Source organism: Capra hircus, chromosome 20 (assembly GCF_001704415.2).
Source record: "Capra hircus breed San Clemente chromosome 20, ASM170441v1, whole genome shotgun sequence".
Classification (NCBI taxonomy): Eukaryota; Metazoa; Chordata; class Mammalia; order Artiodactyla; family Bovidae; genus Capra; species Capra hircus.
The window spans coordinates 5754982-5780464 of record NC_030827.1 but is presented as its reverse complement, the minus strand read 5'-3'; the positions used below and the strand labels follow the sequence as shown (position 1 = coordinate 5780464).

Genomic DNA, 25483 nt, shown 5'->3' with positions numbered 1-25483 from the left:
TGCATATAACATTTAAAATTTTTATTAATTTTCAAAGAAACACTAATTGATAAAAAGCATAGTTTCTTCTGCTCAACTGTTTAAGTTCTAATTCTAACAAACCATATAATTATGACAAGTTAAAATTCCATCTTTAAACTCTTCATAATCTTCTTTGACAAACAGATCCAGAAATAGGTTAAACCTAAATAAAAGATGACAAAATTGAATTCTTGTTAATATAAAATGTCATAATTAGTAGTCACTGAAAAATTGTAACATTTCTAATACAGCAAAGCAACAGTTAGCCACTCCCATCACTTATTGTTTTGATAGCTTTTTCTTTCTCTATGTGGGCTCATTTGCTCAGTTCCAACTCTCTGCGACCCCATGGACTGTAGTCTTCCAGGCTCCTTTCTGTCCATGGGGCTAATCCAGCAGGCATACTGAAGTGGGTATTCTCACCAAGGGATCTGCCCGACCCAGGGATCAAACCCAGGTCGCCTGCATTGCAGGCAGATTCTTTACCATCTGAGCCACCAGGGAAGCCCCCTTTTCTAGTTGACCATAAAAAGCTTCTGATGGACTCAGTGTGTAACTCATATTTTCTTCTCCTCCCCAGTTCCTGTCAATACCCTTGGTGACTTCCACAGTGCCAATTACAAGAACTGTGCCACAAAACACTATACCACAGGCCTTTATCACCAGGCCACTCCAGCCACTCACAAGCAAAGTCATTGCAAGGATGGTCACTGTCAATACTTGGAATTTTTGCTTTACTTCTAAGTGTTGGAACTCTGAAATAAATGTTCACAGCTTTTTCATCCCTCTATACTGTCACTGAACAAGGTCAACGCCCTCCTTGGAACTCAGCCCCTTTGAGATCAGTCCCTTGATCTCCAGTAAGCTTCATTTGCATCCCCCCTCTCGATCATTTCTCTCATCACTCCTAATTATGCCCCTAGGATCCCTCTTCGAGAGCCTGAGACTTCCTCTTCATCCTAGGCTCTGCCCGACACTGGGTTCTCAGCCCTCTCCTCTCCCTCCACCCCCACACTGAGGTTTCATCTGCACTGACTGCTAGAACTGCACACACTTTTTGTAGTATAGGTGTCACACAGGCTCCGACACTCCCAATTGCTTACAGTTTTCACCTGAGTACCTATTGCTTGAAATCCTACATGCCAAAATAAAACTAAGTAGGTTCATCAAACCAACTCTTTCGACTTCCTTATTTCTTACCTACTCATTCTCAAACCTTAGTATCCTCTACATAGTTCCCTACATCTAGTCATTTGTCTCCTCTCCACTTTTCAAGCGCATTTTACTTTTCCCTTGGACTGCTATTACAATCCCTAGATTTTCTTTTTCACCTTCTGTCTTGCCTCCATTCCACTTTTTCACAAAATGACATCAGATTCTTTTTAAAATGCACACCTGATTAATCCACTGCTTTGAAATGTCCTATATTGACAGTGTACAAGATATTTGCATAATTTCTTATCTTTCCATAAAATACTTACTGATTATAAAAGGAAAAATAGTAACTATGTATAGTAGAGAACTGGACATCTTAACCAACAGATCAAAGTTAACATCCTCAACAAGAGATAAATGAAGACCACATCATTCCTGATGTGAAGTTCTGAGAAGAAAGTAACATTACTTATATAATGTACCAACCAAAGATGAAAATATGAATCAAATCAGGAGAATGTATCAGCAAGTCCAGACAGATAGACTGAAAAATAATTGGCCTACACTCTTCAAAACTGTCAATATCATAAAAGACAAAGAAAGACTGAAGAGTTGTTACAGATTAAAGAATACTAATCTGCCTGCAGTACAGGAGACCTGGGTTTGATTCCTGGGTTGAGAAGATCCCCTGGAGAAGGGAATGGCTACCTACTCCAAGAAACTTATGGACAGAGGAGTCTAGTGGGCTATAATCCATGGGGTTGCAAAGAGTTGGACACAACTGAGCGACTAATACATTACATTAAAGAGACATTACAATTAATATGATACATGACCCTTGATCAGATCTTCTATAAGGAAAAAACCCCATTAAGGACATTAATGGCACAAGAAAAAATTGGAATATAGACTATAGATTTTATAAAAATTTTATATCAGTGTTAAATGTTCTGAATTTGATAATTATAGTGTGGGTGTAAAAATAAAGATGTCCTGGCTCTTAGGATAGACTGAAGTATTAAGGGGCAAGGCTCTACACACATACACAGAGGAATGGGGAGTAGGATAATGACAGAGCACATGTGCCAAGATGTAAAAATAGGTGAACCCCAGCACAGTGTATTGTGAAGGGCTTTGTATTCTTCTTGCAATTTGTATATACATTTGAAATCACTTAGAATTCATTAAGAAAACATTCCATGTTTCTTCATTGCCTACTGAATTAAGTACAAATTCTTGGCCAAGTATCCAGGTGAGCTCACTTGAAACAAAGTTTCAGTATACTGTATACCCTTCTTTACTATGACTACTTTAAATAGGTTTAATAAAACTGTACATTCCTAAACACTTTCTTGGACTCCATGAATTTGCTGATGTCCATATACTCCCTTCCCCCACATTCTCACTTATAAAAGTCTAATTTCTCTTCACCAAGCCCATCTTACTTACCTTTTCTACTACTTCCCAAACCCTACCAAACTGGGTGTAACCTACCCTTAAGAATTGAAAGAGTCCAGATGATAAGTAAACCAGGGCACAACTGGAAGAAAAAAAAAAAAAAAAACTACAGGGGATGACATGATCAGTTTAAGCCATGTGGCATTTAAAAGTAAATGTAGAACAACCTAAAGAAATTCAGAGGTACTTGACCAGCAGTCAGAAGTGAAATAGATATTTAAGGGGCATACACCCAGAAAGAGTAATTGAGCTACAAAACAGGTGAATTATCTCAGAATAAGTATGTAAACAGAGAATGTGCGTGCTTAGTTGCTTCAGTCATGCTAAGCTCTGCGCAACCCCAGATGGATAGACTGAAAAATAATTGGTCTGCACTCTTCAAAATTGTCAATATCATAAAAGACAAAGGAAGACTGAAGAGCTGCTACAGACTGAAGAATACTAATCTGCCTGCAGTACGGGAGACCTGAGTTCCATTCCTGGGACTGTAGACCGCCAGGCTCCTCTGTCCATGGGATTCTCCAGGCAAGAATGCTGGAGTGGGTTTCTATGCCCTTCTCCAGGAGATCTTCCTGACCCAGGGATTGAACCTGCGTCTCTTACGTCTCCTGCACTGGCAGACAGGTTCTTTACCGCTGCCTACTGCCACCTGAGTAAGCTCATGAAGAGAGAATAGGACCAACAATCACTCCAAGGGCAGCATTTCTTATTAGACGGAAGCAGAAAGGACAAGTAAAAGATACACAGAAAATGTAGTCAGAAAGGTAGGAAGAGAACCATGACACAGTCTTTAATGGTATAAGTAAGAAAAAGATCTTGAAGGAACAGCAGTAAAATAATATTAAATGTGACAGCATGCTCAAAAGAAAACAGAGCTAGGCAGGTACATGGACAGGAATAAAAAGCAAGAAACGCTGGACCATGGTGAGAGCAGTTTCAACAGCACTGTGAATATGAGGCCTGAATAAAGCTGATTAAATTTCAATCAACATTTAACGAATGCCTTCTAGGTGTCAAACACTGGGTTTAAAAAAGGAAACAGGCTGAAATTAGGCAATGGGTATACACTAAAGGTTGGAGATGGTAGAATGTAAAGGCAAAGGGAAAAGTCTATACCTTTTAATTTTTATCTAAGTGTATTCTTACCAGAAGATGACAAGAAGATTCATTTTCTATCTTTTGAATCTAGGAACAAGATAAAGTATAAGGAAAATTCAAGTTGGTCTCTGGCACTGGTTTTTTCATTAATCAACATATGTTAAGGAACAAGAATTATAATACATTTAAAAATATAATTCTTAGCTTCTATAATCTTATTTAAAATTGTAATAAAATAATGAATTACAAAGATACTTTTCATTTATAACATGCGGCTTCTGGAAAACACAGCATGTCAATTTAAGTTGCTAAATAATCCTTACAAGATCGTTAGATCATCTGATGTTTAGTAGAGGGCCTGCTGTTGTTTAGTCCCTCAGTCATGTCTGACTCCTTTGTGACCCCATGGACTGTAGCCCACTGATCATGGGATTAACCGAACAAGAAGTACTGGAGTGGGTTGCCATTTCCTTCTCCAGGAGATCTTCCCAACCTAGGGATCAAACGCACATCTCCCGCTTGGCAGGTGGATTCTTTACCACTGAACCACCTGGGCTCAGAAGGCCTACTGCTGAGGCACAAAAGAATTTAATGAGTTCAAGGTAATGGCCAGAGCAAAATGAGATGTAATCTAGTGTGTTTATTAGAGTAACTGGATCTGGATTAACAGAACAATGTCGATGTTTTGCACGTTTCTCTGCCTATACAAGCATCCTTGTCACCTAAGAAACCACTGACAGCTTTTTCCTCCTAATTCCCTCTCCTGCCTCATTCTCTTTCTTAACTGGAAAAGAAAAGCAAAGCAGAGTATCAGTAATGTGAACATTAGTATAAATACCATTACTTCAAACAATTTATGCTATTATGAATACAATATTACAAGAATAGTAATGAGTCTCCAGTATTATATTGCTAACAACATTCTGTTTTAATTATTATGAAAATACTTTTCACAAAATCAAATTCTACAGGTTTATAGACTGTCAAAATAAAAGTTGTCACTGAGTAACTATACTAAAAACCTACAGAAACATTTAGCATGGTAATATATGTATTAGGACATGCACGTGAAGGAAAGAAAATCACTTATGATTAAGCAATTCATGTGGCATTATTTGTTACATAAATCCAGCTTAATTGTTTGAGAATCCAGAACTTCCAATTACTTTAATAAACATACTAGATTACATCTAATTTTGCTCTGACCACATCAAATGATGCAGTTTTAAACATGGTTTAATTTATGAATTGTTTTCCAAGAATGAAATAATGACATCAAGGCTCTAACTCAAGGGAAGATTTTGCTAAATGCCTTAAATTGGATTGCAGCATCATGAAAACGAAGTGACTGGATGAAGTAACACATAATGTACACTATAATACAGTTAAAATGCTTCTCTTCATCTGTATGGATGAGTTTTGTGACCCGGCTTTCCTGGAGGTTCAGACAGTAAAGAATCCATCTGCAACGCAGGATACCTGGGTTTGATCTCTGGGTTGGAAAGATCCCCTGGAAAAGGGAAGATCCCCTGGAAAAGGGAAGATCCCTTGGAGAAGGGAAGATCCCCTGGAGGAGGAAATGGATACCCACTCCAGTATTCTGACCTGGAAAATTCCATGGACAGAGGAGCCTGGCAGGCTATAATCCATGGAGTATCAAAGAGTCAGACAAGACTGAACAACTTTCACTCACTCACTCACTCATTCAAATTCACATTTAACAAAAATATTTCAGACTTAAGAGACAAGCATTTTCCTTGGCTCAGGAAGCTCAGTCAACATTCACTTTCTGCAGTCCTCCACACATACCTACACCTGTGGTCTACTCTACACTCAGTGCTTTACAATGCTCTGTACTTTTAATTATGATGAACAGTGATACAATGGTAGCCTCAATTCTACAGTGCTATACACTGAATGCAACAATGAGGAAAACTACTGGTCTAATGTGATCCAAGGGAAATAAAGCATTAGAGAAGCCAGCTCTCTTTAATACAATGAAAACTATGTTTACTTACTTTCTCTAGACAACTGTTGGCATTTCAGCCTAAGTCTGTATTTCTCATTCTCTTCAAGCATCTTTGAAATGACTTTGTACACTCCGCTCCATACTAAAACCTTCAAAAGAGACAGTTGAGGAGCACTGAGAGAATGTGGACTGCAGTGTGCTGCAGACAGCTAGGAGAGGGCCGACTGGGACGACTGAAAGTCACTCAGGCATGTCCGACTCTGTGCAACCCCACGGACTATACAGCCCATGGAATTCTCCAGGCCACAATGCTGGAGCGGGTAGCCTTTCCCTTCTCCAGGGGATCTTCCCAACCCAGGGATCGAACCCAGGTCTCCGGCATTGCAGGTGGATTCTTTATCAGCTGAGCCACAAGGGAAGCCCCAAGTCAACGGTGGTGCACGCCAATTTGATATTATCATTACAAAGCACTCAGAGACCTAAAAATTAAACAAAATTGCTTTCCCATATTCACTGAATTCTCTGATATCTTTTTCTAACTTCCTAGTATTTCCTCTCTGTAGTATTTAAACTAATTGTCCTGGGAACTTCCCTGGTGGTCTACTGGTTAAGACTCCACGGGAGGCTGTTTGTTCCCTGGTTGTGGAACGAAGATCATACATGCTGCATGGCATAGCCAAAAATTAAAAATAAATACTTAGGGAAATTTATAATAAATTAAATAAACTTTCCTGGATGAAGGCAAGGTCTTTGAAAGGCAATGTCTAGTAAGTCCTATGGTTTCAAATACTCAACTTTGAAACCATACTCACAGAAAACTAGTCGGTCTAATCACACTAGGACCACAGCCTTGTCTAACTTAATGAAATCAAGCCATGCCTGCGGGGCAACCCAAGACGGGGAGGTCATGGTGGAGAGGCCTGACAGAATGTAGTCCACTGGAGAAGGGAATGGCAAACCATTTCAGTATTCTTGCCTTGAGAACCCCATGAACAGTATGAAAAGGCAAAATGATAGGATACTGAAAGAGGAAATCCCCAGGTCAGTAGGTGCCCAATATGCTACTGGAGATCAGTGGAGAAATAACTCCAGAAAGAATGGAGGGATGGAGCCAAACCAAAAACAATACCCAGTTGTGGATGTGACTGGTGATAGAAGCAAGATCCGATGCTGTAAAGAGCAATATTGCATAGGAACCTGGAATGTCAGGTCCATGAATCAAGGCAAATTGGAAGTGGTCAAACAAGAGAAGGCAAGGGTGAACGTCGACATTCTAGGATTCACAGAACTAAAATGCACTGGAATGGGTGAATTTAACTCAGATGACCATTACATCTACTACTGCGGGGAGGAATCCCTCAGAAGATATGGAGTAGCCATCATGGTCAACAAAAGAGTCCAAAATGCAGTACTTGGAGGCAATCTCAAAAACAACAGAATGATCTCTGTTCGTCTCCAAAGCAAACCATTCAATATCACAGTTATCCAAGTCTATGCCCCAACCCCCAACACTGAAGAAACTGAAGTTGAACGGTTTTATGAAGACCTACAAGACCTTTTAGAACTAACACCCAAAAAAGATGTCCTTTTCATTATAGGGGACTGGAATGCAAAAGTAGGAAATCAAGAAACACCTGGACTAACAGGCAAATTTGGCCTTGGAATGTGGAATGAAGCAGGGCAAAGACTAACAGTTTTGCCAAGAAAATGCACTGGTCATAGCAAACACCCTCTTCCAACAATACAAGAAAAGACTCTACACATGGACATCACCAGATGGTCAACACCGAAATCAGACTGATTATATTCTATGCAGCCAAAGATGGAGAAGCTCTATACAGTCAACAAAAACAAGACCAGGAGCTGACTGTGGCTCAGATCATGAACTCCTTATTGCCAAATTCAGACTTAAATTGAAGAAAGTAGGGAAAACTGCTACACCATTCAGGTATGACCTAAATCAAATCCCTTATGATTATACAGTGGAAGTGAGAAATAGATTTAAGGGTCTAAATCTGATAGATAGGGTGCCTGATGAACTATGGAATGAGGTTTGTGACATTGTACAGGAGACAGGGATGAAGACCATCCCCATGGAAAAGAAATGCAAAAAGCAAAATGGCTGTCTGGGGAGGCCTTACAAATAGCTGTGAAAAGAAGAGAGGCGAAAAGCAAAGGAGAAAAGGAAAGATATAAGCATCTGAATGCAGAGTTCCAAAGAATAGCAAGAAGAGATAAGAAAGCCTTCTTCAGTGATCAATGCAAAGAAATAGAGGAAAACAACAGAATGGGAAAGACTAGAGATCTCTTCAAGAAAATTAGAGATACCAAGGGAACATTTCATGCAAAGACGGGCTTGATAAAGGACAGAAATGGTCTGGACCTAACAGAAGCAGAAGATATTAAGAAGAGGTGGCAAGAATACACGGAAGAACTGTACAAAAAAGATCTTCACGACCCAGATAATCATGATGATGTGATCACTCATCTAGAGCCAGACATCTTGGAATGTGAAGTCAAGCGGGCCTCAAAAAGCATCACTACGAACAAAGCTAGTGGAGGTGATGGAATTCCAGTTGAGCTGTTTCAAATCCTGAAAGATGATGCTGTGAAAGTGCTGCACTCAATATGCCAGCAAGTTTGGAAAACTCATCAGTAGCCACAGGACTGGACAAGGTCAGTTTTTCCAATTCCAAAGAAAGGCAATGGCAAAGAATGCTCAAACTACCACACAATTGCACTCATCTCACATGCTAGTAAAGTCATGCTCAAAATTCTCCAAGCCAGGCTTCAGCAATACGTGAACCGTGAACTCCCTGATGTTCAAGTTGGTTTTAGAAAAGGCAGAGGAACCAGAGATCAAATTGCCAACATCCGCTGGATCATGGAAAAAGCAAGAGAGTTCCAGAAAAACATCTATTTCTGCTTCATTGACTATGCCAAAGCCTTTGACTGTGTGGATCACAATCAACTGTGGAAAATTCTGAGAGAGATGGGAATACCAGACCACCTAACCTGCCTCTTGAGAAATCTGTATGCAGGTCAGGAAGCAACAGTTAGAAGTGGACATGGAACAACAGACTGGTTCCAAATAGGAAAAGGAGTACGTCAAGGCTGTATATTTTCACCCTGCTTATTTAACTTATATGCAGAGTACATCATGAGAAAGGCTGGACTGGAAGAAACACAAGCTGGAATCAAGATTGCCGGGAGAAATATCAATAACCTCAGATATGCAGATGACACCACCCTTATGGCAGAAAGTGAAGAGGAACTAAAAAGCCTCCTGATGAAAGTGAAAGAGAAGAGTGAAAAAGTTGGCTTAAAGTTCAACATTCAGAAAACGAAGATCATGGCTACCAGTCCCATCACTTCATGGGAAATAGATGGGGAAACAGTAGAAACAGTGTCAGACTTTATTTTAGGGGGCTCCAAAATCACTGCAGATGGTGACTGCAGCCATGAAATTAAAAGACGTTTACTCCTTGGAAGAAAAGTTATGACCAACCTAGATAGCATATTCAAAAGCAGAGACATTACTTTGCCGACTAAGGTCCGCCTAGTCAAGGCTATGGTTTTTCCAGCGGTCATGTATGGATGTGAGAGTTGAACTGTGAAGAAGGCTGAGTGCTGAAGAATTGATGCTTTTGAACTGTGGTGTTGGAGAAGACTCTTGAGAGTCCCTTGGACTGCAAGGAGATCCAACCAGTCCATTCTGAAGGAGATCAACCCTGGGATTTCTTTGGAAGGAATGATGCTAAAGCTGAAACTCCAGTACTTTGGCCCCCTCATGCGAAGAGTTGACTCATTGGAAAAGACTCTGATGCTGGGAGGGATTGGGGGCAGGAGGAGAAGGGGACGACCGAGGATGAGATGGCTGGATGGCATCACAGACTCGATGGACGTGCGTCTGAGGGAACTCCGGGAGATGGTGATGGATAGGGAGGCCTGGCAGGCTGCGATTCATGGGGTCGCAAGGAGTCGGACACAACTGAGCGCCTGAACTGAACTCAACTGAACTCAACTGAAAAATAATAGATTTCTCTTCCTATGTATAAACCACTGGGCCATGATATGATTGTTTAGTGTACTTTATTCTAGGTAATAATTAAACATTTCTCCTAGGACATACCAAAGCGAACTTACTAGAGAGCATGAATATACTAGAATAGGAAGAATGGAGACCAGAGAAGCAAACAGAGAAATCCAGGCTCAAATTCTAGCTTAACCAGTTAACCAGTTGCTTAATATCAGGCAAGTGTTTTAATCTCATCTAGGAGTAACTTCATACACTGGATTATTAGAAATCATGAAAAATATACATAACGCATTTACACCTAGTGTCTGGCCCACAGTAGTTATAGGTAAACATTGGCTATTGTCCAAGAGGAATTAGTTCTTGGAAGAAAAACTTCTCAGTATACTGGAAAGATCAAATGCTCACTCAAAATACACTTGCTGAAAGAGTTAGTCACTTTGAATGCTATTCTATACCATATGTGGATTAGAAATCAAACAAACTTGAAACTCAGAAATAATATAATTTATGTGTCATTATCAACTAATGATTTCTTTAAAATGAAGTGTAAAATATATGGTGGTGAACAACGATTAGGAGAATAGCTGATCTTGAAGACGCTTAAAACGCTGCCATGTGGACAACTAGGCAAGAACAGGGTTCAGCATAAAAGCCCTTGCCTGTCAGATTTCCTGCTACAAACAGTGTATATCCCTTGTTCTTAAAGGAGCACTGGGACAACAACAGAGATATCTTGTACTTTCCTGAGAAATCCATGTTATATTCTATAGAACATGTATTTTCATGCTTTGAAAAAGCTCACAGTTATACTTTGCTTAAAATATATTTTATATCTTCAAACACAGGAAGGAATATTCTTCATGGTTAATAAATATTTTCAAACCCAGTTTCATTTCTGATCATTAATTCTAGTTTTCTCATTTCAGTAAACTAAATTTTTCAAAAGATGGAACTATTTTCAATGTCTTGAGTTTCTTCACACATTTGTATTTAAACAGGTTAATCTAAAATTCAAAATATCACTCATTCCCCTGTGCAAAAATATACCTTTTTGTTCTTCTTCTTCATTATTTTGGAAGTTTCACTCAAAGGTATGGGGAAGTCAAACTCTTTAGCTAAATTCTTCTGGGTTAAACCTAATTTTTAAAAAAACAGAGAGAGAGAGAAACAAGGTAAAATATCAGGTCAGCACACACTTTAAAGAATTCATAATCCCGATAATTAACCACTATAAATGTCTCAAGCTTTCTTTGGGGATTTTTACACTTGTTGATATATTTCAGATGACTAGATAATAGCAGTTTACCAATTAACTAATACTATACTGGAAAAACATAAAACAAGAAAACTAAGGGTAAACTATCTAATGGTGTCTAGATCTCCTTTCTTTTCCAGTTTGAAAGGTGAGCCCCAGAAAGGTCAGCAACAGGGCAAACAAATACCAGAAAACCACATCTTGTCCTAGGCATGCCCTCTCTCTCACACACACACACACACACACACACACCTGTGAGGCAAATGCCCCAGGCTTGCGCTCTCTTGCTTGCTCACTCTCTCTCACACACACCTGTGAGGCAAATGCCCCAGGCTTGCGCTCTCTTGCTTGCTCACACTCTCTCTCTCTCTCTCTCTCTCTCTCTCTCTCTCACACACACACACACACACACACACACCTGTGAGGCAAATATCTACCTGCTTTCAAAACTCAGCTCATACGTCACCACCTTTCTACAGCCTCTCTCCTCAAACACCACAGCCCTTGCTTCCAGAAACATTCTGCTCAAGGTATTCAGCACAGAAGCATATATTTATACTCTTTCCTTCACCATGCTATGACCTTCTGGTGGGGCAGAGTCCCTGTGTGCAGCATTCATCTGTCTATGCTACCAGACACACAGTAGATTCTAATGAAGGTTTGTCAGAGTGATAAGCTTCCCGACTCTACTCAATAAGCCATACTGCCTTCCCATATATTAACTGTGAGAAGAAAGCCTAAGGGTTTGTGTACCCAAAGACAAAATCATAGCACAATGAGCATGTGTTCCCTGGAAGTTTTTATGTTTGTTCTTTTGCCGGCAACACCCTATATGTACCCCAACATTTCCCCGCCATATTCCTGCCATACCACCACTCTCTACTTGGCCTTCTTTGGCTCATTCGAGGGGCAGAGGGCCTTCTCTGATTCCACAAAGCACCCTATGCTCAGTTACCACAGGATTTATCATGCTGTTTACTTGAGAAATGTGTTCTATTCATTAGAAGTCCAGTAGTATAGAAATTAGATACACAAGATACCCCTCATCGAAGGCAAGAGGCAGCGGCTGCGCTTTGCTGGAGCAGCCGTGAAGAGATACCCCATGCCCAAGGTAAGAGAAACCCAAGTAAGATGGTAGGTGTTGCAAGAGGGCATCAGAGGGCAGACACACTGAAACTATACTCAGAAAACTAGTCAGTCTAATCACACTAGGACCACAGCCTTGTCTAACTCAATGAAACTAAGCCATGCCCGCGGGGCAACCCAAGATGGGCAGGTCATGGTGGAGAGGTCTGACAGAAGGTGGTCCACTGGAGAAGGGAATGGCAAGCCACTTCAGTATTCTTGCCTTGAGAACCCGATCAACAGTAGGAAAAGGCAAAATGATAGGTTACTGAAAGAGGAACTCCCCAGGTCAGTAGGTGCCCAATATGCTACTGGAGATCAGTGGAGAAATAACTCCAGAAAGAATGAAGGGATGGAGCCAAACCAAAAACAATACCCAGTTGTGGATGTGACTGGTGATAGAAGCAAGATCCGATGCTGTAAAGAGCAATATTGCATAGGAACCTGGAATGTCAGGTCCATGAATCAAGGCAAATTGGAAGTGGTCAAACAAGAGATGGCAAGGGTGAACGTCGACATTCTAGGATTCACAGAACTAAAATGCACTGGAATGGGTGAATTTAACTCAGATGACCATTACACCTACTACCGCAGGCAGGAATCCCTCAGAAGATATGGAGTAGCTATCATGGTCAACAAAAGAGTCCAAAATGCAGTACTTGGAGACAATCTCAAAAATGACAGAATGATCTCTGTTCGTTTCCAAGGCAAACCATTCAATATCACAGTTATCCAAGTCTATGCCCCAACCCCCAACACTGAAGAAACTGAAGTTGAACGGTTTTATGAAGACCTACAAGACCTTTTAGAACTAACACCCAAAAAAGATGTCCTTTTCATTATAGGGGACTGGAATGCAAAAGTAGGAAATCAAGAAACACCTGGACTAACAGGCAAATTTGGCCTTGGAATGCGGAATGAAGCAGGGCAAAGACTAATAGAGTTTTGCCAAGAAAATGCACTGGTCATAGCAAACACCCTCTTCCAACAATACAAGAAAAGACTCTACACATGGACATCACCAGATGGTCAACACCGAAATCAGATTGATTATATTCTTTGCAGCCAAAGATGGAGAAGCTCTATACAGTCAACAAAAACAAGACCAGGAGCTGACTGTGGCTCAGATCATGAACTCCTTATTGCCAAATTCAGACTTAAATTGAAGAAAGTAGGGAAAACTGCTACACCATTCAGGTATGACCTAAATCAAATCCCTTATGATTATACACTGGAAGTGAGAAATAGATTTAAGGGCCTAGATCTGATAGATAGAGTGCCTGATGAACTATGGAATGAGGTTCATGACACTGTACAGGAGACAGGGATCAAGACCATCCCCATGGAAAAGAAATGCAAAAAGCAAAATGGCTGTCTGGAGAGGCCTTACAAATAGCTGTGAAAAGAAGAGAGGCGAAAAGCAAAGGAGAAAAGGAAAGATATAAGCATCTGAATGCAAAGTTCCAAAGAATAGCAAGAAGAGATAAGAAAGCCTTCTTCAGTGATCAATGCAAAGAAATAGAGGAAAACAACAGAATGGGAAAGACTAGAGATCTCTTCAAGAAAATTAGAGATACCAAGGGAACATTTCATGCAAAGATGGGCTTGATAAAGGACAGAAATGGTCTGGACCTAACAGAAGCAGAAGATATTAAGAAGTGGTGGCAAGAATACACAGAACTGTACAAAAAAGATCTTCACGACCCAGATAATCACGATGGTGTGATCACTAATCTAGAGCCAGACATCCTGGAATATGAAGTCAAGTGGGCCTTAAAAAGCATCACTACGAACAAAGCTAGTGGAGGTGATGGAATTCCAGTTGAGCTGTTTCAAATCCTGAAAGATGATGCTGTGAAAGTGCTGCACTCAATATGCCAGCAAATTTGGAAAACTCAGCAGTGGCCACAGGACGGGAAAAGGTCAGTTTTGATTCCAATTCCAAAGAAAGGCAATGCAAAAGAATGCTCAAACTACCACACAATTGCACTCATCTCACATGCTAGTAAAGTCATGCTCAAAATTCTCCAAGCCAGGCTTCAGCAATACGTGAACCATGAACTCCCTGATGTTCAAGCTGGTTTTAGAAAAGGCAGAGGAACCAGAGATCAAATTGCCAACATCCGCTGGATCATGGAAAAAGCAAGAGAGTTCCAGAAAAACATCTATTTCTGCTTTATTGACTATGCTAAAGCTTTTGACTGTGTGGATCACAGTAAACTGTGGAAAATTCTGAGAGAGATGGGAATACCAGACCACCTAACCTGCCTCTTGAGAAATCTGTATGCAGGTCAGGAAACAACAGTTAGAACTGGACATGGAACAACAGACTGGTTTCAAATAGGAAAAGGAGTCCGTCAAGGCTGTATATTGTCACCCTGCTTATTTTATTTAACTTATATGCAGAGTACATCATGAGAAACACTGGACTGGAAGATACACAAGGTGGAATCAAGATTTCTGGAAGAAATATCAATAACTTCAGATATGCAGATGACACCACCCTTATGGCAGAAAGTGAAGAGGAACTAAAAAGCCTCGTGATGAAAGTGAAAGAGGAGAGTGAAGAAGTTGGCTTAAAGCTCAACATTCAGAAAACGAAGATCATAGCATCCAGTCCCATCACTTCATGGGAAATAGATGGGGAAACAGTGGAAACAGTGTCAGACTTTATTTTGGGCGGCTCCAAAGTCACTGCAGACGGTGACTGCAGCCATGAAATTAAAAGACGCTTACTCCTTGGAAGAAAAGTTATGACCAACCTAGATAGTATATTCAAAAGCAGAGATATTACTTTGCTGACTAAGGTCCGCCTAGTCAAGGCTATGGTTTTTCTTGAGGTCATGTATGGATGTGAGACTTGGGCTGTCAAGAAAGCTGGGCACTGAAAAATTGATGCTTTTGAACTGTGGTGTTGGAGAAGACTCTAGAGAGTCCCTTGGACTGCAAGGAGATCCAACCAGTCCATTCTGAAGATCAGCCCCAGGATTTCTTTGGAAGGAATGATGCTAAAGCTGAAACTCCAGTACTTTGGCCACCTCATGCAGAGTTGACTCATTGGAAAAGACTCTGATGCTGGGAGGGATTGGGGGCAGGAGGAGAAGGGGACGACCGAGGATGAGATGGCTGCATGGCATCACTGACTCAATGGACGTGAGTCTGAGTGAGTTCTGGGAGTTGGTGATGGACACGGAGGCCTGGCGTGCTGCAATTCATGGGGTCTTAAAGAGTCAGACACGACTGAGCAACTGAACTGAACTGAAATATTCCATTTGTTGAGTGAAACAGAGTATGTTCTAAACTGGCACACCCCATGTGTGAAGAACAGACCACTGATCCTGAGCGGGGCACAGATACAGCACTAACGAACATGACCTAAGATGAAGAGAAACTCATTCTCTTTTAATTCCTTCCTAATCTTCTGATTATACCAAGGAGAAGGTTAGAGTTTGGAACTAGTATGTCAGTTAAACTTTTCTAAGACTTGCTCATCTCTCTTTATGACTGCCGCAACTTTCAGAAGACAACCTATTTGGCTAGAATTTAATAATATTGTTTTCCCTTTATTATATTGTTTTTGGTTAATTTCTATTTATGGAAAATGATACATGCTTTCCACTGAGGTAATGATGTAATGTGTTCTAAAAAGAAATTCAGTTGCGGGGGGGAATACACCTATTTAAATAAATGTATTAAGTAAATGATAGTACAGATATAACACAGGAAAATAACTTGTTTGGAAACTCTGCTCTTCATATACCCACGTGTATCCTTCCTTCTAAGCACCTACAACCTTTGGGATACTGTACTCGTCTCATTTCCAAACATTTTCTGTTTGTAAGTCTTACCTAACCTAGATATATGTACTCCTTGAGGTCAAGACAGGCACCCTCATATCTATCTGTATTAGTTAGAAATATAAAATATGTCAAGGAGCATAGAGAAGAGAAAAAGAAAAAAAGGCAAAATCATTTCTTCTGCTTATTTTGGGCACTTTACTGAGGCTATAGCTCCACTGTATACCTAGATTTTATCCCAACTTATGCTTCAAATCTGTCTCTACTCTTTGCAAACACTCTGATTCACTCTAAATATATTTTCCTCCTTCCCTAATCATTATCCATCACTGATCCTTATGGTACTTTGGTTACATGTTTTTCCCACCTATAATCCCCTACTATCTCAGAAACATGCTTAAATCTCACGGCGCCACATCCACCACCAAGAAGCTTTCCTTAATTCCTTCATCCCCCAATTATTCACCACCTCCACAGCATTTATTTGTACCGCCACAATAGCATTCATCATCCTCTACTATATATAAGTGAAAGTCAGTTGGGTCTGACTCTTTGAGACTCCATGGACTAGAGAGTCCATGGAATTCTCCAGGCCAGAATACTGGAATGGGTAGCCTTTCCCTTTTCTAGGGGATCTTCCCAACCCAGGCATCGAACCCAGGTCTCCCACATTGCAGGCAGATTCTTTACCAGTTGAGCTACCAGGGAAGCTCTGCTATATAAATTATGGTTGTATCTCCCAAGTTCTGGATAATATAGAACCAGCTTGACTTATGAGTCTTGACTGAAACATTAAGAAGAGTTACTGACTTGCCAGCCCCTGGATTTCTAAGGAGTTTCCCAAATGGCACAGTGGTAAAAAAATTCACCTGCCAATGCAGGAGACAGAGGAGACACAGGTTTGATTCCTGCATCAGGAAGATCCCCTGGAGGAGGAAATGGCACCCCACTCTAGTACTCTTGCCTGGAAAATTCCATGGACAGAGGAGCCTGGTGAGCTGCTGTTCATAGGGTCGCACAGAGTCAGACACGACTGAAGCAACTTAGCATGCATGCATCCATTGGAGAAGGCAATGGCAGCCCACTCCAATATTCTTGCCTGGAGAATCCCAGGGACAGAGGAGCCTGGTGGGCTGCCGTCTATGGGGTTGCACAGAGTCGGACAGGAATGAAGCGACTTAGCAGCAGCAGCAGCTTATAAGCTTATCTTTCAGAAGTATATGTGTGTGTGTGTGTCTCCAGTCGTGTCCAACTCTTTGAGACCCCATGGACTGTATCCCACCAGGCTCCTCTGACCGTGGAATTCTCCAGGCAAGAATAGCAGAGAGCGTAGACATTCCCATCTCTAGGGGCTCCTCCTGACCCAGGGATTAAACTCAGGTCTCCCCCACTGCATGCAGATTCTTAACCATCTGAGCCACAGGGAAGCCTATGTGTTTCTGATAACTCGACTCCACCATTCAAAAATCTGCAGTAATCATAAAATGAGTCTCCAAGGCATTCCACAATGTAGTACAAAACTTATTTCTCACTCATTCAATAAATATTTAGTGTCCAGTCCCTGGGACAATCACCCTCTCTTTCCTCAGGCTACTTCTGGCGAGTGTGCCAACATTACTGGCATGTTACTCTCTATGGCAAACCCTTTGCTCTGTATGCATTTTGCATGCATTACTTCACTTAATCTTCACAGTAACTCACTGAGGTAGGAACTATTATCCTGATTTTATAGAAAAAGAAACTGAACATCAGAACAGTTAACTAACTTAGCCAATATTACACTGCTAATAACTGAAAGAACCAAGATTATGGCTTTCTGCCTTCAAAGTCAGTGCTCTGGAAGATACCTTCCAGCCCACTCCCAATTTCTCCATTCATATACCTTGATTTCTTGTTTGTATGCCTCCATTTTCCTGAACTGTCAAAGACTCTCCAAGATGTCTCTCACAGCACTGCTGCCTGCTAGCTTGTGTTTCCATTATTCGTGTAAAAGTCCCTCGAGAGGAAAACATTTGCCTGAGCCATCCGTGTCACTAGCACCGGACCTAGTGTCTACAATATGGCAGATGGTAAATAAATGTTACTGCGTAATCATTTACCTTTGTTCCTTACAGCCAGCCAGGCGTTAAGTATTCAATGAATGCCCACTTAATGTTAATGTTAAATACACCCAAGAATGAGTAAGACTTAAACACTTAAGCACTCTCTGGCTTGCCTGAAATATGAGTCTACCTCCTTCCCTTGACACTATTCTTGGTTTCAAAAGCACAGCAGAGTGGTCGCCAAAGATAATGGCTTGATCATCCCCCCCGCTGCACAGCACGGCGACTTCAGACTTGGCCTTTTCCCTTTCTCTTCCCTCTTTTCCCTTTCAGTCATCAGTCCTGTTCACCCCACCTCCACTGCTCCTGTCTCAGTTCAGGCCTTTTATGCTTCCACTTTTTCACTGCCTCAAAACTGGTCTCTGGCTTCCAATCTCTCCCAGTTCTCTCTCTCACTCACTCCCAGTTATCTTTCCCCCAGCTCTGATCATGTGATTCCTGCCACAAAGGAATGGCAAACAATTTCAAAATTTCAGAACCAAACTTCAAAACAAAACCAAATCACTGTCATCTCCTACCCTAGCAGGGCAGCCAACTAGAGGAAAGCCATTCTAGCTCAGCACAAAACAGTTACAAGAGCTGAGAGTTCGTTTCAAACTCTCAGCTCTTTGCCATCCTGTCATTTCTCCCTAACTTACGTGGGGATCTCCAGTACCAATTCATGCATGCTTTCCCTTCTCCCATGAGCTTCTGCATCTGCTTTTCAACGTTCTTCATTTCTCATCTGCTATCTTAGTGCTGGACTACTGTCTGTCTCTCTGATCTGCTGGTGCGAATGCAATCCTGGATCCATTTCATTCTTTCCTCTCTTCCTGCTCTCTCCTTTTTAAAGTTGAAGAGCTCACCACCACCACCACCATACTCCTAATTCCTAGAATGAGTCTTTTGTCTGTTTCTATTATTCAAAGGAACTTGACACTTAATGCTAAAATGTCTTACACTATTCCTAATTTTTTAGATCACCAGTTCAGGGGCCAAAAAATAAAACTCCAAAACAAAAAACCTGAGCACCTTTTAACAATGGGACCTTTGGAGGGATATAAAGTCTAAAATAGTGCCCCTGATGAAGAATCTCTGAAGGTTTCTGACCACAGCTGACGCTCAGGAGTCAATCAAGTTACATACAGTACAGTTTTATATTTCTAAATTATCTAAATTAATTAAGGTAAATTAAATTAGCAAAGTAAAATAAGTCCTGAAAAAAGGATAGCAAACAAAATATTCATGTATTTTTCAACTTGGGCTTTAGTCTTGCCTGCCTCCAACTCTCCTCTACACAGCATGAAATAAGTAAACCTGTTCCTACTATTTCTCTTGTTCAAAACCTTTCAGTGTAGAACTTCTGGGTAGCTACAGTCAACAGCAGGGGGAGGGGAGAGAGAGACAGGGTATAATAATAAACATGCCAAAATTTCTCTCCAAAAAACTTGACAAGAATTCTTCACAAAACCATACCCAGGCATTACCTGAAGAGAGAGAATGCTGAAAATACAAAATTAATATAAGTAAAATGAGAAAAAGCATTAAATCACAGCACTATGATCCTATTTGTTTAAACCTCACCCTAAGCAAGGCTTTATGGCCAACAGTGAAGAGAAAGGAGGGACACTAGAAAAGGTGCCCACAGAAGAGCTGGAGCAAACAGAAAGATGAAATCCACCCGAAATCTCAAAACACTATTACAGAAGATGACCAGGCAGATCACAGCACAGACTACAGGGAAGAATTTCAATGTGTGATTTAAAAGGCCAGACACCACATAAAGGACCAAAAGCCTGCAATCTAATGGAACTGATTTGGTTAAAGAGGCAAGCATGAATTTAAAGGGATAAACACAATTTAAAAGGACAGTCCTCTCTCTTGGTTTTTGAAGGAGAAAAAGAACCAAAAGCAGAGTTCATGAATTGGGTCACAAACATCAATAACATTCATAAAGTGGAGACATTACAAACAACATTCTGATCACAATGCAGTAAGACTAGAGCTTACTATGAGAAAAGAAAGAAAAAAAAATAAGTCCTGGAAACTTTTCAAAAATCAAATTTATTAAGCAACTCTAGAGTGAAAGTGGTAATACAAACTGAAATTACAAAAATGAAAAATTTTTTAAAGTGACAAAAAAAACATTATATATTAGAATCTATGGGATTTAAAGCAGTAATTAATTCCTATCAAATAGGAAGTCTGGTTGTGGCTAAGTCATGCCCAATTCTTGCAACCCCATAGACTGTAGCCTGCCAGGCTCCTCTGTCCATGGGATTCTCCAGGCAAGAATACCGGAGTGGGTTGCCATTTCCTTTTCCAAGGGATCTTCCCAACCCAGGAATTGAACCCGGGTCTCCTGCATTGCACACAGATTCTTTATCAACTGAACTATGAGGGAAGCCCATTTATTAGAATCTATGGGATTTAAAGTAGTAGTTAGAAAGAAAACTCAGGTGCTAAATACTTTTATTGACAAAAAGGAAGGAAAAATTAAATTTTTTGCTCAAAACAAAAGCATAAGGACAAAGTAAACCAAAAGAAAGTACACATAAGTAAATAATGAAGTTTTAGCTTTATTAATCTTTATTCATTATTGAGAAAGAAATTAGAAAAATAAAATACCTAATTAACAAATCAAAATTCTGTTTTAAAAAAGTTACCAAAATAAACAAAACACTGGTGAACTTGATCAAGAAAAAAAAAGCATATACATCAAAAAATGAAGAGGGAACTAACCACTGAAACACAAAGAATTTTTAAAAATCAAAAAGACGCTACTGAGCAGACCTCTATGCAAAGAAATAAAACAACGAAATCAACAATTTCCTAGAAAAATACAGATTAGCAAAACTGGCCAATTAGAAATATAAATCTAAATAAATCCAATTAGAAAATGTAAAGAGATCGATTTCCATAGAAGATACAGAGAAAATTATTAAGGAATTATCCCATAAAAACTAGACCTAGATGTTTTCACAAAACAATTCTACCAAATCTTCAAATACCAAATAATCTCAGTGCTCTATAAACTATTCCAGAGCACTGGAAAGAAAGGGAAACTTCCTAATTCCTTTTACGAACTAAGTTTAACTGTGATACCTAACTAAACCAAATGAAATCAAGAAAGAGAAACTATCTCAAATTCCAAACCAAAAATCCTAAACAAACTACTGGCAAACAGAATCCAACATCATATTAAGAAAAAAAAAACATTATAACCAAGTGGGATTTATTTCAGGAAGACAAAGTTGGTTCAATCTTAGGAAATCACATATCATATTAATAAGTCGAAGGAAAAAATATTATCTCCAAAAATCTAAGAAAGTCTTCGCCAAAATTCAACATTCATTCCTGGTAAAAACAATAAAGAAAATAAAAACTGAAGAATACATTTTAATGTTTTAAACATACAGGTCTTAGTCTTAAAGACAATGTTTCATTTAATGGGGAAAAACTAGAAGCATTTCTCCTAAGACCAGGAACAAGACAAGGATACTCACTATCCCTACTACTATTCAATATTCTATTCATGGTATCAGCCAGAGCAATTAAACAATAATTTAGTAATCAACTGCAGGTATAAAGATAGATTAAAAATAAATAAAGTGTTATCTATTTACACATAATATAAGAGCATACCCAGAAAATCATGAGCATTCATGACAAAACTAATACAGATAATAAAGGTGAAGTACTTGGATCAAAAATTAACATACAAAAATCAACAGGCTAGGGACCTCCTTGGTGTTACAGTGGATAGGAATCCACCTGCCAGTGCAGGGATTTGACCCCTGATCCGGGAAGGTTCCACATGCTAAGGAGCAACTAAGCCCCTGCACCACAGCTCCTGAAGCCTGAGTGCCTAGAGCCTGTGCTTTCAAGAGAAGGCACCACAATGAGAAGCCCGCACACTGCAAAGAAGAGTCGTCTCCACTCTCTGCAACTAGTGAAAGCCTGTGTGTAGCAACAGACACGGTCCAACCAAAAAATTAAAAATCAATTAAAATCCATAGATTACTTGAAAGAAGCAAATCACAAAAGTGCCCGTACTGCATGATTTCATATATTCAAAATGCCCGGAATGGGTAAATCTGCGGAGGCAGTAAATAGCTGAGTGCTCGCTTGGGGCTGGGGTTAGGTGCAGTGGGAGGAAACGGTGAGTGACTGCTAAAGGGTACAGGGTTTGTGTGGGGGGAGGTAATAAAAATGTTCTAAATTGACTGTGATGATGGTAGCACACCATTTTTAAAAATCATTGAATTACAGACTTTGAGCAAACTCAGTCGATTGTGAGTTATATCTCAATAAACTATTGATTTTTTTAAGTACAGGTAGAGGGATGGGCTCTCAAAAGAGAGGCAGGACTTTCTGAGGGGATGCGCATGTTCTAGATTCTGACTATGGTGGTATACTACCCAGTGTATAACTGTCAACTCTCCTCAAAAGTTTTTTAATCAAGAGGCCTTATATACACAAATAATGAACATTCAGAGGACATTACGGAAGAGGAAATCGCATTCACGACCGAATATAAGGCCAAAACCTAGGAATAAATATAACAACATACATGAAGAACCTAAAGAAGAAAAAACGTTTGAATATAAAACATTCCTGAAGGACACAAAGTGAAGAGTAAGTTGCCCAATCACGTCTAATTCTTTGTAACCCCATGGACTATATAGGCCATAGAATTCTCCAGGCCAGCATACCAGAGAGGGTAGCCTTTCCCTTCTCCAGGGGATCTTCCCAACCCAGGGATCAAATCCAGGTCTCCTGCATTGCAGGCGGATTCTTTACCAGCTGAACCACAAGGGAAGCCCAAGAATACTGGAGTGGGTAGCCTTTTCCTTCTCCGGGGGATCTCCCCGAACCAGGAATCCAACCCGGGTCTCCTGCTCTGCAGGCGGATTCTTTACCAACTGAGCTATGAGGGAAGTCAGGTAGAATGAAAACATAAAGACATCCATCCTCTCCTCTGCTTTCAAGGAGGAAAAGACAGCATTTTAAAGATGTCGGTTCTCCTTCGGCTAATTCCTAAATTCAATGAGTCCTAAAAGGAATACGGACACTCAGGCCAAGGTCCCCATCATCCTGAAAGGCTCCAATAGCCTCCCCTCTCGGATTCGGATTTCAGGGTTATCTCAAATGACCTTTATTGCACTTCTGCGGCTTCTCAGGGCAACCCCGAAGCGCAGTTCGGACTCGTCTCTCCGTCCCCAGACCGACAGGAGGGCCGTCCATGGTGAGTGGCCCACTGCCTGTGGCCTAACGGCCGCTAAGCAAAGCGACGAACGCGGAGCCGCCCACGGAGGGGCGGCGGGGGTGTGGCGGCGGCGGTGGGGGTGTGGCGGCGGGGGAGAGACTGAGGAGCCGACCGTTCAAACGACTCGAGCCCCTGGCAAGATGGCTGCTAAAACGGATGGGGAGGTCAGCTGACCCGCAGGCCCCGCCCGCCCCGCCAGCCGCGCCGCCGGCACGCGCCGCTGGCCTGCGCCCGCTCGGGCTCCCTCGACGCCGGCGCGGGGGAGGAGGCCGCGAGGGCCCCGGGCCGGAAGCCAAGGGGCAGCGCCCCAGCACCTGGATTCCCCGGCGCTGCCGCCCGCGGCTTCTCCTGGCTGTGGCCGTCCTTGAGCCCGGCGTTCCTCGAGCCCTGAGCCCTGCGGCCGCCCAGCGGAAGGACGCCGCCACACTGGTGCGAGCCGAAGCGAGTCACGTAGACGAAGCGCGCCCGGTCCCGCTCCAGCTCCCGGCCTGCCACTGCCATCTCTGCCTTCGTCTCGCCTCACGGTCCTCAGCGACCAACTCTGCGAGTCTGGGGGCCGGACCACTGGGTGTGTGAAGGAGGGGGAGCGGACCTGTCGGAACGGACCACTGTGTGTGCGGGGGTGGGGAGGCAGAGCCGAGGGACTCGATTGGCAGTTGTGCTGGGGCGGGGCGGGGCGGGGCGGGGCGGGGCGGGGCCTGTGAAGCGCTAGATCACTGTGCACCTTACAGGAGAGGAGAGGTGAGCTTTGGAGCAGGACCCTGTTGAGTGAGGGCAGGTGGGTTGGGGAGGGATCAAGGAAGAGGAACGGAGTGAAGAGAGACCAGACAGCCCCATCACTGGATGGGCAGCAGGAAAAGGGACATTTGGACCACTTTGCTGGGACGGGGGCACAGGAGGGTCTTTGGTTGGGGGGTGATGGTATACCACTCGATCTGAAAAGTGGTGTTAAGAGTTTGGAGACCACATCAGTTGGGAATGGGGAGCAGACCATGCAGAGCGAACTTCTCTGAGAAAAAGAACTGAATCAAAAGCAGGGTTGGGGAAAGGAAAGATACTAAATCAATGGGGCACCCTTCCCCATGGTCCAGTGTTGGGCGCATTTCAGAGTGAGGAGCTAGCCCTGGACTTAACTGGTATGAACTGTCAGCCAGATGAAGATGGGAGTCTTCAGGGAAAGATGGAGTGGGGAGACAGTACTCTTTGATGCCAAAGGATTTTAGTGTGACCTTGGTCTGGCCTCTGTTCTACTGGGCCATGAACTTCAAGAGACCCTGTGCAGAGAGGTGATGGGCCTGAGGCCAGCATCTCAACTCAGGTAGTCCTGAGGCCCATCAGGGTTTAGCTGCTGACCAGCTGGGTTATTAGTCAAGCCACTTTCCCTGTCTGAGCTTCTGGTTTCCTCAGGTGTAACTCTGGATAATCTGGTAAAGATATACCAAAATAAGGCATACTAAGCACCTGGCACATAGTAAGAGGTAATTCCTTTAGATTTAATGTTCAGTTCACATTTATTGGGCTTCCCTGGTGGCTCAGAGGTTAAAGCGTCTGCCTGCAATGCGGGAGACCTGGGTTCGATCCCTGGGTCGGGAAGATCCCCTGGAGAAGGAGATGGCAACCCACTCCAGTATTCTTGCCTGGAGAACCCCATGGATGGAGGAGCCTGGTGGGCTACAGTCCACGGGGTTGCAAAGAGTCGGACACGACTGAGCAACTTCGCTTTCTTTCTTTCTTTCAACTTTATTGAGTACATACCCTCTGAAGTATCAGTTCAGTTCAGTCGCTCAGTTGTGTCCAATCTTTGCGACCGTATGGACTACAGCACACCAGGGCTCCCTGTCCATCACCAACTGCCGGAGTCTACCCAAACCCATGTCCATTGAGTTGGTGATGCCATCCAACCATCTCATCCTCTGTTGTCCCCTTCTCCTCCTGCCTTCAATCTTTCCGAGCATCAGAGTCTTTTCCAGTGAGTCAGTTCTTCACATCAAGTGGCCACAGTATTGGAGTTTCAGCTTTAGCATCAGTGCTTCCAATGAATATTCGGGACTGATTTCCTTTAGGATGGACTGGTTGGATCTCCTTGCAGTCCAAGGGACTCTCAAGAGTCTTCTCTAACACCGCAATTCAAAAGCATCAATTCTTTGGTGCTCAGCTTTCTTTATGATCGAATTCTCATATTCCATACATGACTACTGAAAAAACCATACCTTTGA

The 25483-nt window shown here is 41.9% G+C and overlaps 1 protein-coding gene across 1 annotated transcript; it reads right to left on the bottom strand.

Annotated features, from left to right (window-relative positions):
* On the bottom strand, window positions 1-23425 carry C20H5orf47 (chromosome 20 C5orf47 homolog). Its single transcript, XM_005694544.2, has 5 exons — window positions 23155-23425; window positions 10788-10876; window positions 5751-5850; window positions 3781-3819; window positions 1-184 (listed from the first exon to the last, which is right to left on the bottom strand). The coding sequence occupies exons 1-4, from the start codon at window positions 23243-23245 to the stop codon at window positions 3800-3802; spliced, it is 300 nt and encodes a 99-aa protein (XP_005694601.1). The 5' UTR covers window positions 23246-23425; the 3' UTR covers window positions 1-184; window positions 3781-3799.

Excerpts from the sequence above, each read along its gene's own strand:
- C20H5orf47 (XM_005694544.2), bottom strand. The coding sequence starts at position 23,245 with ATGGACGGCCCTCCTGTCGGTCTGGGGACGGAGAGACGAGTCCGAACT. Across the intron at positions 10,877-23,154 it reads GCCGCAGAAGTGCAATAAAG|GTTTAACCCAGAAGAATTTA; the intron begins GTCATTTGAGAT and ends TTTAAAAATTAG. Across the intron at positions 3,820-5,750 it reads CCAACAGTTGTCTAGAGAAA|ATTCAAAAGATAGAAAATGA; the intron begins GTAAGTAAACAT and ends TCTTGTTCCTAG.